The sequence below is a fragment of the Aricia agestis genome, chromosome 2 (assembly GCF_905147365.1).
Source record: "Aricia agestis chromosome 2, ilAriAges1.1, whole genome shotgun sequence".
NCBI classification, from domain to species: Eukaryota; Metazoa; Arthropoda; class Insecta; order Lepidoptera; family Lycaenidae; genus Aricia; species Aricia agestis.
Window position 1 is genome coordinate 7,667,988 of NC_056407.1, and position 20,467 is coordinate 7,688,454.

The 20,467-nt window shown below is 37.6% G+C and overlaps 1 protein-coding gene across 3 annotated transcripts in view; it reads left to right on the plus strand.

Moving 5' to 3' along the window:
• The window catches only part of LOC121739891 (protein phosphatase 1 regulatory subunit 14B), a 25,669-nt gene continuing 5,202 nt past the window's right edge, over window positions 1-20,467 (plus strand). For 2 of the 3 annotated variants that reach the window (XM_042132486.1, XM_042132487.1), the window contains exons 1-2: window positions 5,061-5,238; window positions 18,980-19,117. In XM_042132486.1, coding sequence (XP_041988420.1) covers window positions 5,119-5,238; window positions 18,980-19,117 — 258 coding nt within the window. In that variant the 5' untranslated portion in view covers window positions 5,061-5,118. Of the gene's footprint in view, window positions 78-5,060; window positions 5,239-18,979; window positions 19,118-20,467 lie in introns of those variants that run through there. The other variant, XM_042132488.1, reaches the window with a different exon arrangement.

Consider the following 20,467-nt stretch of genomic DNA (forward strand, 5'->3'; position numbering starts at 1 on the left):
GCGCGGCAGCTTGCGAGGCGCGACACAGCAGCCCTCCGCCACGCGCCATGTCGCTGTTCTTCAAATTTAGGAGCGGTGTGAGTACCATTCCTCTATCAATCATTGGCATCAATCACGTACACCTCATATCGAGCACCCGTCGACCTCATTTCGGTCGCAGACCGCCATAACATTGACACACCCCTAATCAGATTATGTTTATGTCGCTCGCACTTACGCACATTCCTGACCCGTTTGAGGTTCATTACATTCCTTAACCTCAATGGGGCAATCATCAGGAGCAGCGGACGCTCGTATCGGACGACACATTAGCTCGACGCAATCAGATTCTAAAATAGATTGTGTAATGCACTTGATTACATCCGACGGTGGGCAATACGATAGGTCGATAAATCAACGTCCTCTGAAACCTCTATAACCCACTTCGCAGATCATTTCAGTGCTCGACGTGAAAACCTTGCGAAAATGCTTCGTACTCTATCTGAATTTTCGTCGGTTATATAAAGCAGTGAGATAGATATAGTGTGTCTGTAGTCTGGTAAATATGGATTCTCTAACAAAGTACCTATCTAACTCTCGGAGTCTAGACAGGTGATGATGAATTAATAAAAATAATTAATATAGACGAAAACACGTTTAGATCAAATCAGCTGAAAACTTTTTCAATATTACCATGGCCATGTAATGGTAGATGAGGTGCCTGAAAAGTGAAAGCCTGTAAAACGACTTATCGCAATTTGCAAGTCTTTTTAGGGTTCCGTAGCCAAAGGGTAAAAACGGTCCCTATAAGACTTCGATGTCTCTCCGTCTGTCTGTCTATCCGTCGCGTCTGTCTGTCCGTCTGTCTGTCTCCAGACTGTATCTCAAGACCGTTCTTGAGAAACAGTCTGGAGTGAAAATTGCAACTCAGTAGCTATATCACCGTTGATATAGCTAGTGAGTTGCAATTTTCACAGATTATGTATTTCTCTTGCCGCTGTAACTACAAATACCTACTAAAAACAAAATAAATCAAATATTTAATTAAGGGGCTCTTAAACAACAAACTTGATTTATTTTTGTAATTTTTTGCTCTATATCAATAATGTCTACACGTAGGCAGGGTAAATATTGTAATACTGTAACATACTGGCACTTTATAATTAGAAATATTCACAAAATACTTAATAGTTTAGTATTTTTAACCGACTTCCAAAAAGGAGGATGAACATATTATAACCTATAATATGTTCGGCTGTGGTTTTTTTTATTTTTTTTTATTTCTGTATGTTCAACGATTACTCCGCCGTTTGTGAACCGATTTTCAAAATTTTTGTTTTGTGTTATTACAACAAATTTAAAATAAAATAAATATTTAAGGCGAGATCCAATACTAAAATACAATTTTTTGCCTATTTTTTGCTCTTAAATGGTACGGAACCCAAAGTGCGGGAGTCCGACTTGCACTTGGCCAATTTTTTTGTTATTGTCACTTGTTATCAACTCATTTTGAGCTGACATACCTAATATTAATATTGTTTAGCTATTTCTTAAATTTATGTGTGACTCAATAGCACGACCGTAGTTGTGAATATTATTGGTGTTGGCCACAGTTCAAACTTCAAACACTTCCCGGAGATTCGATACGGTCTCGCTTATTGAAGCTAATGTTGCGGTCGACCGCAGGGCATCTACATAGTACATGGCCGTGTCGAGGAGGCCATGAGGTGCCAGGAGTAACGATGTTAGGCCGGTATAAATAGTCAGTACTTAAGATGCGACCCGGTCTCAAGAGGCGGTTCGGCTCTGTGATTGGTCCAAATTTTGACAGCCAACCAATTACAGAGCCTGAACCGTATCTTGAGACCGAGATGCATCTTGAGTACTGACTATTTATACCGGCCTTAGACGTTTGAGGTAGTGTAGTAGTACCACAGAATACATAATATTACTAGTACAAGTACACGACGATAAGACAGGGTAGAGAAGCTTTTAAGAACTGTTTTATCTCACGAATACTTCGCAAATCGCAATTATTTTAATGAGGAGATCGACGCGGAGCGTATGGCAAAAAATTTGTTATTAAATATCTCTGAGTACCGTCGTTAGAGAAGTAACAGTGTTATACTGTGGTAGAGCCAGTAATTACCTTAGCCAGTAAATAATTGTTTATTATAATAATACTTATTATAACACTTATGTGGCATTTCTGTGGTAGAGCTCTACATACAGCATATAGTACATAATATATTTATGAACACCTGCAACATGCCAAACACCTCTCTAACCATTTACGATACAAACAGTAGATCAGCTATGCTCAACCTGCGAGACGTCGTCGGGACTCTATGTGTCTAAACACACTATGCCGATCGGCAGTCTAGTCAGTCAAAGTCAGTCAGATCTATGTGAGTAAACACACTATGCCGATCGGCAGTATAGTGACGTAATCATGCGCAATTTCCGCCCCGGCCCGCGCCTTCGGCCTAGTGTGTTTAGACCACATACAAGTACGCTGGACCTATGATACCCACCTGCTTTTTGTGCCTATTTGAAGCGGAATCAGCGCCCCCAATGCGGGGGAAGAGAACTAAATTTGACGTAAATTGCAAATGGCCGCTTAATCGTTATTGGTTGTCATCACTAGTATTAGTTCCAAGTACTCTCACTACTGCTATCAGCGCCAATATGGCGACTTTTAAATGTCATTTTTACGTCAGATTTAGTTCTCTTCCCCCGCATTGGGGACGCTGATTCCGCTTCAAATAGGCACAAAAAATAGCTGTCATTTCAAAGGGTATCATAAGTCCAGCGTACTTGTTTAATGGAGGTCAGTGGTTTAGAACGAAATCTGGAAAAATAAAAGTTGTGGAAAAGCGTTCATAGTTTAAAAAATCAAATTACTTAGATGATTAATATCTTTGTACTTTTAGTTTATGTAATATTTTTTAAGTTTTATTGTAACGTTTTACCTTCACTTCTAAATAGCTAATTAATTTTGGTCGTGAATCGCGAAACCAAGACTAAAAAGGTTTAGTGGCCCTTATAAAAAAGGTTACAGTACCACTGCAATAATTATAGATTGTTGATTTATTTCAGTTGATCTATCTGCTTACACCTTTTCATCTTATTTTATGAGTTCCAAACTCGGTTCCGCGAGCAAGAGTTTTATAACAGTCTGCAGAGTCTCCGAGAGAGGGATCCTTTTGTTGTTTTTTGACTTTTGGATTAATGATAAGGACGGATATGCGTTAAAATAGTCTTCTTATTGCATCATATATTTTAGTAAGTTTATGAAGTCATGACGACAGCCCGGGCACCATTGCACAGTAATTGTGAGTCCATAAAATGGAAGGATCACCTGATTGACTGACTAGAAAGATGAGCCATTTAAGTATCGGAAGAGCATCTTAAAAGTGTTAGACGGATCCGTCTCACTAATGAGAATAAAGGAACAAATACTGCTCTCGACGTTTACTATGACCACAAACTTTGGAGTAAGGCACTATAAAATCCCTCCTTTTCGATTTCATTAAAATCAGGCGTTTCAGTGAAACCGGCTACCGTCACAGAATCCATCCTACGTGGAAGGAATTACAATTCTGTTTCCCCATTCTTTTGAGCTAGATCTATCATGTTATATGGCAATAAAAAAGTTGCTATTTTTAAACTTTCAACAATCAGCCCTTGAAGACAATCTGCCAGGATCTAGCCGTTACAGTCTGGTTTCCATACTCCATTGCATCCAGATTTTAGGCTCTTGCAAATTTTAATCCCCACTAAGACTTGTGACGTGCACACTGCAGCTTATGGGTGATATATATTCAAATAGCCATGAACCAGGGCCTATCACATTTCTTGTGTTGTTCTCTTTCGTTTCTATTTGCCTCTCTTTTCTGTTTCACAAAGATGTATAGAAGACGTCGCGTCGTCGTGTCTTTAAGAGGATTCCACACCGCCGTTTTTCCATACAAACGCTGTCCCCTGTTTCCTCCCTGGATAATGCTGGTAGAGTTATGATTTTTTTCCTGAATATCTATGGCCACTATTAGCATGTCCCTATGTTTTCTTTTTTTTCATAATTTAATTATTAAAAAAGATAAGAGCGTCCAAAAACCCAAAAAAATGGCCAGATTTTCCTCTGTGTTAAAACACCCAGAAAACAAAACTGGCTAGAATATACAAAAAAAAATAAAACAGAGGAACACAGCTCAAGCCTTGCTTTAATTCTTAATGAAAAAATTACTTAAATCGGTTAAGTTTTGAAGAAGGAATCAGCGGACAACGAATCGAAGATTTTCTGTTCTTTTATTAGAACTTTTGTCGTGTTGTCTCTATCGCGCTCTGCGGTGGGAGACTTAAGATTAGTGAGACAGCAATACATTTTCAAATACCTATTTTCAATTTCTCTCGCCCCTGGTGTATCCTTTTAAGATTGTTCTTTTACCAATCTATGTTGGAAATATTATAGTAGATGTAAACTATCAATAAGTCCATGGAGTTTCACTTGTTTTCACGGATGGCAAACCACCAGACCAATACGTAACGTACAGCTGGTCCTTCGAGTCGGATCTACGAACTCTACGGTGTGTCGACTATACCGTGATAATAACATTGTGCATTGTACTAACATCTTATTTTTACCGAAAATATCAGTCTATCAACAGAGAAATTAAAATAGGTGTAGAAACCTGTTATTTAATAATTATTCTATGCTCTTTAATTTCACTCTCGTCACAGAATATATTAATATAATAGTGCTCTCGTTACTATTATTATTAAAATTTTAATGAACTTCGCAGAGATCACACTCGCCGCTATAAGTACTTGAGTACATGATTCTGTAGAGCGCGGACTAGACAAGAGTTTCGCACCCGACAGCGTAAAAATTATAATTTGTATGGATCTTCTAGCAGACAGATAGCTTAATTGTGGATGCCGGTCAACCACCCCGCGGGATCGGAGCTCATCCTGGCCGGGGTGGTTGCGGGCTGCGGGCTGCGGCCCCCGCGCGCCGCCGCGCGCCGGGCCGCACGCGCGCTGCTGACTCCCCGCGCGCCCCGCGCCTCTCGCCCGCCAGTTTCGGCTCGCGCGGGCTTCCGTACGCACGTGCATGGATATTCGATAAAGTTCTGTTTAATGATCAGTGTATACTGTATAAACAGTGACAAAGGTGCTTATAAACGAGTTTTAACGTTGCGGAACCTGAGTGATTCGCTGCAGACTCCGCGCAGGGCATTGACCGCCAACACGATCTCGGTACGACACCGTCTGCGGATTGCGAACGTGCTCCAGCCTTCAGTGTGTACTGTGTATCCCTGATACCCATAACCCAACAGACTGGAAACACCTGAATTATTTTCAGTTTTAAGATATTATAATAAGTTTTCCTATTAGTTGGAGAATATTCGGAGCGAAACTCGTCGTGCGCGGCGCCTCCAGCGCTGTTTACTTCACTATTAATAGACGTTTCGTAGATTAAGATTACGGCTTATCTAATTATAAGAAATTCGATAGGGGTAACCTTTGTGCTATACAATATTTTATATTAATGCAAATTTTGATATAAAAGTAGTAGTTGTCGTTATTAATTTAACAAAATATAAAGGTCATAGTTGTATGTATGTACATATTTAGCTATTTACTGCTAGCAAATTGAAATATTCGCGAGAGCGAGCAAAAGGCAATAAGTCACGAATCTTTATTTCGGTTTCTTGATGATTCAAAGCTGAGACGACGAGAGAGTAACATAATATTATAACTTATCTCAATTATTGTTTATTTTTTTCCCTTATCTTTTTATGGAATATAACAGGAAGAATCGAAATTATTATAAGCAGTATAATGGATGTTAAACGGACTTCAAATCATATAAAATATATTATTAAGTATTGATAACCCACTTGACTTTCAATATCTTAATGGGATAAAGGAAATAATATGTTGCCTTTCCTTTACTTATTTTCTTTCTGACTAAATTTATATTTAAATATTATGTTCTTGTTTGACTTAAGAATTCGCATAGCTGTGTCCGTATTCCGTAAATGAGCAAGATTTTTCTTACGAATCGTTTTGTTGTATTAAGTTATAAAAAAGGTCAGACCGCTATTAAATGCTATCAATTTTTAATGCCACTTTAAAGATATTTATAAAAAATACATATAAGTATCAGAGTTATTTTTTATTTTGATCAAAATTACTAATTAGTATAAAAGATAACGAAGTAAAGTTTGTCAAAGGTAGAGTCTTTATATTGCGATTTGTACCGTAGAATGTACATTACGTACAGAACTTCTAGCAATCGCAGTCATTCCGTTTTGATTCTAATATCGCTTTGTAAACAAAAATTACCGTTTGCTTAGTAAAGTTTAAATAGTAGCCATTGAAATTAAAAATCAAGATTTTTCCAATCTGCAGTATATTTATAGATATATCTATACTCTATACTAATATTATAAATGCGAAAGTATCTCTGTCTGTCTGTCTGTCTCGCTTTCACGCCAAAACTACCGAACCGATTGTAATGAAATTTTGTATACAGATAGTCTAAAGCCTGAGAAAGGACATAGGCTACTTTTTTACTGGAAAAAGGGTTGTAAAGAGGTGAAAATGCGTAAATTTGTTCTAATTAAGTTAGTTCCAAAAATTCATAATAGATGGCGCCGTGCGTCTCTTACATCGCGCTAACGCTTGCCCAACATCTTTCTATAATAGGTGGTATCATTATAAATTCGAGTTTCGATTTTTTTCGATTGTTATTTCTTTTTTACGTTATTTAATAAGTCAGTGCTTTATAATATATACAGTGACGTAACCTCAAACCTATCAATGATAAATAGTTTATGGGTAAAGTTGTGTAATTGGGGGGCTAAATAAGCTTTAAAATTTGGCATAATATATAAAGTTTAATTAAAAAAAATGAAATATTATGTGCACACTGCACAGCTGTTTTGATTTAAGGGGTACCAGGGTTTTTTTTATAAAAGCTTTTGACACCAATTTTGTTGACATCGCGCGCTATAAACTGAAGTCCACGCGGACGAAGTCGCGGGCAACAGCTAATATAATATAATTATAGATATAGGTATATAATATTAAGGCGCACTTGCCGGGGTGGCACACTTTGGTCTTTGCCACATTCACTATAAAAAAAATTTTGAATAAACGATAAATTGAGGGAGAGTAGTGCTTAAATTTGATTTGGTAATCAAAAAATGTTAAAAATATGAATAAAAAGACAAAAATCACTATAAAACTACAATTACCTAGCTGGTCGATAAATCGTACTATGCCTGATTAAGGGTTAAATACATAAAAACACTGCAAAAGGAGCAAATGAATTTGGAAATAAAAACACTGCAAAAGGAGCAAATGAATTTGGAATCGTTGGCAAAGTCACGTTGATCCAAAACATTTCTGTCTACTGCAACTATGGTCTGTGTATAGAAGGCTACGTAACGATGTCTTCACTTTGTAGATCGTAGTCGCTATGTGGTCACTAGTCAGTGCACGCATGTGTGACGTCGGATGAGCCGGACGATGATGCGGTGCTGCATACCGGCCACGATCGCGTGATCGTCGCTACAGCGCTAATTCGTGTTGACTGTTGCGACATTGCCTCTATGTCCTTAAGCAATCGAATTAACAATATTACAGAGGTCAATTCCTTATTAGGAATTTGATAATGGCAGCAATGACATGCCAATTTTCCGGGATAGGCCTGATGAACTGTATGTGATCCACAATGAAAAGATTGATTGAACTATGAACGCCAGATAACTACTAAAAGACCGTGATCTGTTGTAACCACACTTTTGAAATGATATAATGATATTCCCGAATTTTTTCGAAATTCTCTCACCGTTTAAACTTTAATCCTTCCATCATTACGAAGAAGGTCATTTTAGGAAAACTTCCCTATAATTACACGATCACATAAGAGTTAAGACCACAAAAAATCGTTCCAGCCGTTCTTGAGTTTATCGACACGTTCAAATTGCAATTAATTCTTATTTAAAGAAAACGAATATAAAAAATAATGTTACGTAAAATTCACCAGAAAAGTACGAGTCAAAATGTTGTAACTTTCAAACTTCCAATTCTTTATATAAATTAGACATTAGATAACCACATGATGTGGTTTAAATCTGTAACGTAAATACGAGGCTATAAAGAAGGAAATAAAACAATGCTGAATTCTTATCATCTACTCTACATTTGGCATATCAGAAGCATAATGCAAATTATACGGTCTTTGAAATAGTTGGAGTTGCTGGCACGTGATGTCTCGTCCATATCATATTTAATTTCTGACGAGATGGGTGAAAAGATGTCTCATATCTATTTGAGGGAAGAGTACTGGTCACGTCAGTAGCATTACGTCACAGTCTGCTTATAACTTTTCCAATAAATGTGTTGTCCCTTTGAAAAACATTATAATGGCCAATATCGTGAAGAAGATGTGACTATTAGTGTGCCATTAGTATACGTGTTTGGCGTACAAAAGACAGAAGCAAGTTATTATGTTACCGCTATTAGAACAAAACTTGCTACTTTTTGTCCTAGGATTTTCTTTGTAACAAAACACGGTCCGTATTATTTTCATAAATGAATATTTTTATTTCACACAATATAAAATATGATAATAGATGATAATATTATTAGCATAAGGGAGATCGCAGACGGCACACTTTTTAACCCCCGACAAAAAAGAGGGGTGTTATAAGTTTGACGTGTCTGTCTGTCTGTCTGTATGTCTGTCTGTATGTCTGTCTGTGGCATCGTAGCATCCAAACGGGTGGACCGATTTTGATCAAATTTTTTTGTTTGAAAGCTGACTTAATTGAGAGTGTTCTTAGCTATAGTTCATCATCATCAGCCTGCTCCGTGCTGAAAAATCGCGGTTCATCTGGTTCGTAAAGGGCCGATTAGCAACTTGCAGTCGTTTGGTGGGCTTTATTGCATTCTAGTTCATAAATGTCACGCATTTTGAATATTTACACATTAATGTGTAAATATTCAAAATGCGTGACATTTATGAACCGGGGACCGCCAATAACTGACCTTTAAACTTTAATGTTATGTGAAATCAAACATCTACATTAGCGGTCCCCCGACACACCTTGACAACAATTATGGACTAAAATATCACTTTATACTTAGGAATTAACTATTTAAACTTAATTGTGTGATCGAGTCTGCGGCGCACATACAGTCGGCATGGCATGGCGCGGCCATGCAAACTGTATGTGCGCTGCAAACTCGATCACACAAAAAGTGTGCCGTCTGCGATCTCCCTAATGTATATTTTGTAATGTCGGCTGTACACTCTCGCCGAGACACAGCGAGGCGGCCCGAGTGCGAGAGTGTAAATGGGTGCGCTCGCCTCGTCTCGCCTGTCTCGGACCCTCTCGGTCCGGTGTCGGTATTTTGCGCCCGAGACAAAGGGTCTCGCGAAGAAAGCGAGCGCATTACTGTACACTCTCGCGTTTTTCACTACTAGTCGCGTCGCTAGACAGTGCAGAACAGAAAAATAACAATAATAATCGTCATTATCAGTCATTATCTGTAAGAAATAAAATTAAATATGATTATAGATCTTTGGATTACAATGATATCTTTCGATGCATAGAGAAAAATAATGGTCCATCTTCTCTGAGTTCATAACTGCAATTGAACTAAGCGAGAATGTACATGATCGCACTCGGGCACGAGACTCTCGCCCGAGAGCTCTCGGCGAGAGTGTACAGCCGACATAAGAATTAAATGACGAGGTCGCCGCACGTATTGCTACACCTATACGATACCATCTATCGCCAGATCGCTTGGTTCTCTCTACAGCTTACAATCTCAGCAATTATTATAATAAGACGTGGACTGTGGAGCGAGGTGCGAGGTGCGAGATAACGTTCGAGTGTTTAAGTATAAAATTCTCAAATTTTATCAGGCTTTTTACTAATAATGAGGCTGATAAAGTTTGAGAATTTCATAGTTGATGAAGTATAATATACTATATTATAATATCAAGGCTCATGCTAATCGTATTTAAGTTTTAACTTGAGTCACGTGTGCAACGGTTTCCTATCTCTTTGTTCGGTCGTAAAATTAAACACGTGTCGTCCCCTTTCAAACCATTATATTATTTTGTTAAGGGACTATTTCACCACTTCCTGATAAGTTCCGGATAGGCTATCCACCACTTAATTTGACAGATGTATGGAGAAGTACTGAGAATCTGTCAAAAAAGTTGTGGATAGCCTATCCGGCACTTTATCAGGAAGTGGTAAAACAGGCCCTATTATGAGATTATAAATGACTTTAATATAAAGTTCTTGTTGATAATGTTAAATCTTCTTTAAATAATCGAGAAAAGGTTTTGTTTTTGTATGCCCTGGCCCAACAGTACTCCTATAATTACGATATGTGTTAGTTTTTAAGCGTAAAATCCCATGACTCATCGCGAGTGCCGTTCGTTCTACTTTCCATGATATATCATAAATCTAATGATTTGAGAAAAACCGAACATAATATATAATTCGATTTTAGATAATTTCATAGCGAACAGTTTTCTCTAAATTACGTCATTCTATTTTGTAATAAATTATTTCTAATGTTTTATTAAAACGCGTTTGAATGAAATCTAATTCAGGTTAATGTATTTTATGATGTCTTCCTGCTTCGCATCATCATAGATCACTCCTATACTTAAATCTTAATCACATCTTTAAGTGTCTAATGCATTACCTGTGTTTGCGCCTAGTGGAAAACAATATACATAATTTAGTCCTGTCGATTTCCTCTTCCTCTTTAAATATATTAATTTAAGATTTATATCTTACTTTTTCAAAGTTTGGTTTTTGGACTTTAAGGTTATTTTAGTTGTTGCGAGAAGGAAACACGCGGTTAGTTTCTTGTCTAGCTGCCGTCACGCATTGCCGATCACGCTCGCAACTTCCACCATCAGCCATGAGTGTATGAGTGTATGGAAAGAATGGTCTTTCCATATATTATGGTGCTCACAGTTTATGTAATAAACTAGCTATGTGGAAATTATTACGCCTTGTGTAGGCATCCAATTATAATTTTCTGTATTTATCAGTTATTTTCCAATCGAAGAAATATTTTGCAAATTGCAATATAGTGTAGGAGCATAGCTGTTAATATAAAACCCGCCCGTGCCTGCCGATTTAGAGCAGCTTATTATTAATATTTTCCTTTATTAAACTCTGTAACTTGTAAGTTATAACTTAGATATACTTAATATGCTAGATAGTGGTGCGGCTTACCACGGATCATTATTAGTTTTATGCGTGAGGTAGCGTAGGTGTGAGTAATAAATTATTAGTAGAGATTATTCCGAGTATTGTTGATGTAAGTCGTAACGGCGTGTATAGCACTGACGAATGTTCAATTTTGATGTCCGGCTTTACTGCTTTAGCTATAAGATCGCGGACAGCGGCCTCGTCTCATCGGCTGTATGTGCTGACCGCTGTGATAGGACATGTCTATTGCGTACCCCGCGTCTCAGTCAATTAAACATTGAGGTCAAAGGAAATGTAAATCTTGTTTGTTACGACCAAGTTATACGACTAATCTTATTCGTTCGTTCCTCTTTCATAAAAGTAAACTAGACAATCACATAATAGTTACTATCATCATATATAGTTATTCATCATGCTAAATTATTGTTTTATGTCTGATTAAATATTTCAAAAGATTAATTTTGTTTGGTTTCGCGGATCAGACGTTCTGAATGTTTTACCAACATTGGATGTGCTCAAAATAGCAGCTGTAGAGTTAAAAAATAATGCCTGCTTTTAAGTCACGCTTTTCTCGAATCAATAGCACTACAGTATTCATCTCAAGGTCTTCCATGTATTTTTATTAAAGTTCATTTTTTCCTTGAGTGTTTTATATAAGAGTTTATATAATTTTATTATATAGATAAAACCGTTGGGGCAGTGTTGTTAAAATGTGCGAAGTTGGCACACAGTGAGTTTTAGAAGCAAGTGTGAGGCTGTGCGCCGTTCTTGAACTCGTCAAAAGCTTTTGTTTCGGCGAAAAGAAGTTGTTGTCCCGCTCCAGACTCTGTGAATACATAATGGCGCCTCCGTCTGTAGAGCTCCCTCGTTGTCACGCTCTCCAGTCTCCACGGTAATGTGCAAGTCCACACAATGGAAACCCTTCAATATATTGTTTTCACGGCTTACTACATCGATATTAGTACGCTACGTTTACATTAAAGATTTTTCACTGTAGAGTGTATGTTATCCATACTATAATACTATAATATTAATATTATAAATGCGAAAGTATCTCTGTCTGTCTGTCTGTCTGTCTCGCTTTCACGCCAAAACTACTGAACCGATTGCAATGAAATTTTGTACACAGTTATTCTAGAGTCTGAGAAAGGACATAGGCTACATTTTGATGTGGGAAAATATCTTATTTCCATGAAAATATCGATGAAAATTAATTCGCATTGCGCGTGGGCAGCGCTCATCCCGGGGGTCCTGGGTTCGAGTCCCGCAGGCGGAACAAAAAGTTTTCAATGTTCCTGGGTCTTGGATGTGTATTAAAATAATATTTCAAAAATCTTAAATGTATTAATTTATGTATAATATTATAAAAAATCCAGAAATATATCGATGCAATGAACATTTTAGTTCTAATACGATTCAACAGATGGCGTTTTATTTTTTACTTTATTGTAACATAGAACTAATCATACTTATTAGTTAGTATGTTTTTGTTTATAGTTTTTAATACGTTAGAATATTATGTTTAATAATATAATCACTTGGTATAGTAATAATCAATCTATCTTATCTTATAGAGCTCCTACTACATTTCTAATATATGTAGCAAGTTGACAACAGAAGGCGCTCTAAAATAAAGGAGTTCGAGTGTACCGTGTTGGCCTATATTCCATCCAGAAAATATATCAATGCAATCAACATTTTAATTCTAATATATGAAAACAGATGGCGTTTTATTTTTACTTTATTATTGTAACAGATTACAGAACTAATCATACCTACTTTACTATATAATATTGTTTTTATTCATAACTAGCTGTTGCCCGCGACTTCGTCCGCGTGGACTTTAGTTTATAGCATAAACCTTAAGTCTATGGTTTATAGCGCGCGGTGTCAACTAAATTTGTGTTAAATTTAAAAACTTTTTAAAACCCTGGTAAGTGGTACCCCTCTTAGGGCCGCGCTACACCGGAATGGCAGCGCTGAAAGTGCTCGCCTCGCCGCTGCCATTCCGGTGTAGCGCGGCCCTTAATTAATCAAAATACCCAAAAACAGCTGTGCAGTGTGCACATAATCTATACTAATATTATAAATGCGAAAGTATCTCTGTCTGTCTGTCTGTCTGTCAGTCTCGCTTTCACGCCAAACGCCAAAACTACCGAACCGATTGTAATGAAATTTTGTATACAGATAGTCTAAAGCCTGAGAAAGAACATAGGCTACTTTTTTACTGGAGAAAAGGGTTGTAAGGGGGTGAAAATGCGTAAATTTGTTCAAATTAAGAGGATACACCAGGGGCTAGAGAAATGAATAAAAAGTACGTGTAATATCTATAGCTGTCTCCCTTACATCAAGCCTATACCGCAGAATGCGATAGAGACAACTGCAGAAAATCCAGAAAATCAACGATTCGTTGTCCCCTGATTCCTTCTCCAAAACTTAACCGATTTAAGTACTTTTTTCACTAAAGATTAAGGAAAGGCTTGAGCTGTGTTCCTATGTTTTGCTTTTTTTGTATAATCTAGCCAAATCTGTTTTCTGGACGTTTGAACACAGCGGAAAATCTGGCCATTTTTTTGGGTTTTTGAACGTTCATATCTTATTTAATAATTAAATTATGAAAAAAAATGAAAACATAGGAACATTGTATTAGTGGCCGTAGATATTCAGGAAAAAAATTATAACTCTACTAACATTATCCAGGGAGGAAACAGGGGACAACGTTTGTATGGAAAAAAGGGCGGTGTGGACTCCTCTTAAGTTAGTTCCAACAATTCGTAATAGATGGCGCCGTGCGTCTTTTACATCGCGCTGACGCTTGCTCAAAAGTCTTCCTATAAGACGTGGTATCATCTTACATTTAAGTTTCGATTTTTTTCGATTGTTATATCTATTCTACGGTATTAAATAACTCAGTACTTTATCTGTGCAGTGACGTAACCTTAAATCTATCAATGATAAATAGTTTATGGGTAAAGTTGTGTAATTGGAGGGCTAAATAAGTTTTAAAATTTGGCATAAAATATAAAGTTTAATATAAAAAAATGAAATACTTATTGTGTGCACACTGCACAGCTGTATTGATTTAAGGGGTACCAGGGTTTTTTTTATAAAAGCTTTTGACACCAATTTTGTTGACATCGCGCGCTATAATCTGAAGTCCACGCGGACGAAGTCGCGGGCAACAGCTAGTTTAGTATAAAACTAGTGTTAAGTAAATCAAATGTATCTCTTGTATTAGGTCCTTAATAGTTATTAGTTAGTTATATTATATAGAATATTTTTGGGTGTATTTTTGGTCTGTTAGCTCCACTGTATGCAGTATCATTGCAAACATAATATAATATGTATGTAGGAAAATTGAAAGCAGACCGCATTGCGTTTGTGTATATCCACAGAATAGATAGTACAAGTAGTATAGCGTAGATTTACTACTACGCCACAGAATTAATTACAATTAGTGATGTTATAACAATGTCAAAAATGTAATAAAATGATTGTGGTAAAAGATACATCATTGAATGGAATTTCGTTTAGTCATAATTGTGGTTTTAGCATTATTCATCATAAGTTCATGCGTGTGACACTGCTGTTATCCTAATGCTAGCTTTACACGAACGCTAAAATGATTGAAGGTTGAGCTTGATTAGGTCCAGATATAATAATTATGAATTCAACATGATTTCCACAAAAAAAAAAGTTTACACTTGAAGTTCTGAATTCTAACTTCTGATTACTTTCCAATAATATGCTTTAGTCTGATCCAGATTTTTATTGTTTGAAGTAAGAATAACAATATTATATGCAAAAAAAAACGCTCGATAAAATTTAAAATCTTGACTTACACAACTTTGGCAATTACGGCTCAGCGGCAATTTGTTCTTGTTGTTTCGGTGTGGTTTCGGTCAGTTTGTAATTTTAAATAATTACTTATTTTTTATTTGAAGGCAGAAAATATATAGTTCGAATGCGCTTTTATGGTAGTTCTTCAGAACCCCATGTAGGTATAGTGTGACGTGTGTGTATTATAATCGGCCAAGTGCGAGTTGGTCTCGTGCACGAAGGGTTCCGTACCATTATAGAATAAAAATAGGCAATTGTGTTTTTTGTATGGGAGCCCCATTATTTATTTTCTTATTTAATTATTAAAGTAAGTATAAATACAATTGAATTTTGTGAATTTTAGGTGCCTATCTATCGCTATCATTGATAAAGAGCAAAATATGCTATAAAAATCACTTTTGTTGTATGGGAGCCCCCTTTAATATTTTATTTATCTTGTTTTTAGTAAGTATTTGTTGTTATAGCGGCAACAGAAATACATAATCTGTGAAATTTTCATCTCTCAAACTATTACCGTTCTTGAGTAACAGCCTGGAGACAGACCGACGGACAGACAGACAGACAGACGGACAGACAGACATCGAAGTAATAGGGTCCCGTTTTTACCCTTTGGGTACGGAACCCTAATAAATGAAGTAAATACATATACATACTCGTAATCGCAAGTTGACCTGAGGCTTACAGGTGCACGCAATCTGCATAATATTAAGTCACCCATTAAGGGCCCTGCACACGCGATTGTCGTGAGCTCGTGAGCCACAATGCGTATCGTACAGCGTATGCGGAGTGTTAATAGTTAATACTGTGTGATAAACTTCTTGCCATAGTTCGTCTTGTAGAGGCAAGAACACTCTTGTATATAGCCCTGAATTTATAAATACGCAGGCAGCAGCGTTCTAAGGGAGACGGCAGCGTCTTAGAAGGGCGACAGATTTTGTACATGGGGCGACGGAAATAATGTGGGCCTACACGCATGAAAAATATAAATCCGGCACTGCTTGTTTATAATCCCCCACAGGCCACAATATTATGTTCTCTTAGGGCGCATTCAGACGTGCTCGTTTTCTGCACGTACGAGGGTTGTGGAAATGTGTGAAAATAAGCTGTATGTACTTAATTTAGCTAAAATTGCTATAGTGTTTGGAAAACACGTAACGCGCTGAATCCGCCCGCGCAGAAAACACGCACGTCTGGGTCATTATAGGTAGTAAATATAAAAAACTATGTCTGGGCGCGCGCTTAGAAGGTACTATACTATCTAACTTCTAAGTAATAGACAATAGTAGTATCGTAAGACTTCGATATTGTTTGTAGAGAACGAAATATGTCTACACTATTAATTTTATCTTAGTTTCCATCTTCAAATCTTCTTTTTCATAATCATAATTTATTCATTGATCTAATCGATAATAAGGGACTTTGTATTTTCTACCTGCAAAATACACATCGTATGGAAAAGATTTACACGATAATGTGAAACGAAGAGGCAACGTAACACGGCGAGTGCTCTTGACGCTGCACGCTGCGGGCGACGCTCGCCCGAGTGCTTAACTGCAACGAGTCGAAAGCAAATCCGGTCTAATAAGCCCGTATTATGTTAAAATAGATTATCCACTTGAAATCTATTGAAAAGCTACGTAGAGCGGTAGTCGGTGCACTTGAAACGTCCAGACTCCAGGCGAGTGCTGTTGCTTGTTTATGCACAGACCACATCAACTGGTAGAACACCTAGGTCCTAGAACAATGAATCCTTAGATTGATTGATTGATCCTTGATTAGTCAAGGGTCGTAGCACTCGTAGCGCACGGAGACCAATCATTAATCTAAGCATGAATCATTTTATGAACGAAAACCTATATTTGGGGTGAACACGGTTACGTGGAACTCATTTTCACCCCTCTGTAATCGTATAACTATCGAAGATGCACGCAATGGCATTTTTTAAAATGAAATAAGGGGGCAAACGAGCAAACGGGTCACCTGTTGGAAAGCAACTACCGCCGCCTATGGACACCTGCAACATCAGAAGAGCTGCAGGTGCGTTGCCGGCTTTTTAAGAGGGAATACGCTCTCTTCTTGAAGGTTTGCAGGTAGTATAGGTCCGGAAATACTGCTGGTGACAGTTCGTTCCACAGTTTTAAAGTGTGCGGCAGAAAGTTACACGAAAACCGCACGGTGGAAGGCTGCCACTCATCAAGGTGATGAGGATGATATATTTTTCGCCTGGGGCGATGGCGAAAAGTTGCAGGAGGTCAGAGCACTCCCCGTGATAAAACCGATAGAGGATGCAGAGTGAAGCTACATCTCGGCGTAATTCCAAGGGGTCCAAGCTGTTTGAAACACTATGGCAGTCAACAATTCGATCTGCCCTTCGTTGGATACGATCCAGAGGAAGAAGTTGGTATTTTGGCGCCCCTGCCCAGAGCTGAGAACAATAATCCATATAAGGCCGAACCTACGCCTTGTAGAGTTGTAGGCGTTGGTCTAGACTGAAATACTGTCTCGCTCTGTTAAGAACACCAAGCTTCTTCGAGGCTAACTTGGCCTTACCCTCTAGATGACATCGGAACTGGACTTCGCAACGCCAAGTATTTCAATGCTAGGGTGAACGCGCAGACTTGTGTCTTGGCGGGGTTGAATTGGACTAAGTTACGTCTACCCATTCAAAGACTTTCTCCAATGAATTCTCTATTTTAGACACAAGTTCGTTTCAACTCTCAATGACATTTAGCCGAGAAATATTGGGGGAGCCAGTATACACAGCATCACCTGTACTATCATCCGCATAACAATGAATGCCGTTGGTCTGTAGCATGTCATTGATATGCAGTATGAATAGTGTAGGCGATAGCACACAGCCCTGAGGGATACCAGGATCAACAGACTGAGTTTCCGGGCATTCGCCGTCAACTACGACCTTTATGCTTCTATCTGCTAAGAAATTTGTGACCCACTTGAAAAATTTCTCGGGCAGCCCGTATGATGGAAGCTTTGATAGCAGCGCTTTATGCCAAACCCGATCAAAGGTCTTCGCAATTTCCAAACTAACAGCCAATACCTCTCCCTTCGCCTCAATTGCCAGAGCCCAACGATGAGTTAGGTACGCCAAGTGATCACCAGCCGAGCGTTCCCTTACGGAACCCGTACTGTTTGTCGCTTATATAGGCAATTTGGTAGTTGTATAGGTAATTGCTTATGCCTCATTTATTACTAAGTGTCCGCGTGTGATATCTCACACAGTATCGTGTGGTACCGGTGCGGTCCTATGTAATTAATCATACAGTGGATTTCATTAAGGCCATCCTCCGAGCAAACGACCTTGCCGAGATCACATTTTTTTACTTATCTTACTTCAAAATTGATCTAAAAAAAATTAAAACGGGGAATATATAGTTAATGAATTGTCTATCTATTGTCGTATGTTTCAAATAAACGTATTTTGTAAATACTAGGGAGATGCTGAAAGTATGCTTCAGTTTTAATAAATTGGTATTACTTTGGAAGCTAATATCGTGCGTATTATAAACAAAAATAGAAAATTTAAAACGGGTAAAGGAATGTTGATATATTGAAGATTATTGCTGTATTTTTATTAAATAAATTTGTAGCTTTCAAATTATGAGTTTATAAGGCTCTAAATACGGTAAATTACGGAATCTCCGTAGGGAATGGGCCTTAATAACGACCTCGGCTGTAAGGACTTATTGGTTGTAGCGACGTCGAGCTTATGTCCCTTGAATTTAAACTAGCATACTTACTTTTGTTAGAAATTCTTTCGGTAATAGCGTCTTCAAATATAGCGTTAATATCGGGTATAGCGATGTAGTCAATTTACAATAAAACATGTTTCTGTACTCTTAAGACTTACCACATCTCATAACACCATTGACCATCCACAGAGCCGAAGCGGCGGCGGCGGCATGGAGTGCGGCGTGGCGGCGCGCGCCCCCCCGCGGCCCGCGCACCCCGCGCTCTCGCCCACCGAGCGCTCGCCCGCTAAGGCCGGCCTGCACGTTAACTTCAGCGATAAGGGAGAAGTAAGGATATGAACTGACCTTAATTTTTTTGTTATTTTACTAGCTGTTAAAAATTGAAACCTTCAACAGCTAGCTTATCAAATATAACCTTTTAAAATAAAATTAAAATACATCACGATTCACGATGCTCTACTTATCAACACCACACTCTACAGTCTACGTAGTGCGTAACATACCTAATGACTAACTGCTGAGTACTTACCTACTGACTGAAAACTCCGGAGTAAGTATAATTTTCCAAATAATAGATACATAAATAAAAAATAGGGGATTAAATATTACTTATTGCTATGTAATAAAACTTTTATTTGATTTTTGTATCCCACTTTTACTTATATTTTCTACTAGACGTTCCGCGTGGCGTCGTCCGCGTACATTGGATATTTCACAATTCACAAACAAATTAGTCCTCTCAAAAAATAGCCTATGATCCTTCACGTGGTCTACTTCTTATCTGTGCCAAATAACAGAAAAAATGCTCCAGTAGTTCGTGAGATAAGCCCTTTTAAATAATTTTACCCGTTTTTTCCACATTTTGCTCTATTTCTTCGCTCCTATCAGTCTTAGCGTGATAAAATATAGCCTATAGCCTTAGTCGATAAATGGGCTATCTATCACTGAAAGAATTTTTCAAATCGGACCAGTAGTTCCTGAGATTATCGCGTTCAAACAAACAAACTCTGCCGCTTTATAATATTAGTATAGAATATATTGTTTTATATAATGTCTTCAATCTTCATAAAAACCTTGCTTACCTGTAAAACTTGTTTACTCACGAATTATTTACGTTCACGCGCTAGTTGGCTTCATTTCAGTCTTTGGATGCTTGCCAGTTTTAACTCCGTTTCCGAATACTTGATAACTGGGTTAGTTTAGTGATAACTTGCAGTCTGCAGAACTAAACTGTACGACGTTGTAACCAGTTGTGTGGGAAGTATAAGAAATTGGGATATTATTAAATGCACATCAGAATAATTTTGCAGCACACTACCTTAACTCCGCTAATTAACTGAATGCATACCAGAAAAACTAATGCTGATCAAAAAAACAATTGATTAATAGAACATGTCCTTCAAAAAAAACTTAAACATCATACGAAACGAGACGACCTTTATAACCGAATTCACACCAAAAATATGGTTCATACATCGGATATATTATTTGTAAAACTAAAATTTAAATTGTTTATCAAAAATACTTGCACTCTAAATTGGACAATCTTACAACGGAATTTCTAAAAACGATATCGAAAGGTGCACCACAATAAAATCAATTTCTATTATCAAAACAAGAAATTGACAAATCGTGCAACTAAAATATTTTTAGCCTAACTTTATTTTCTATTTGTTT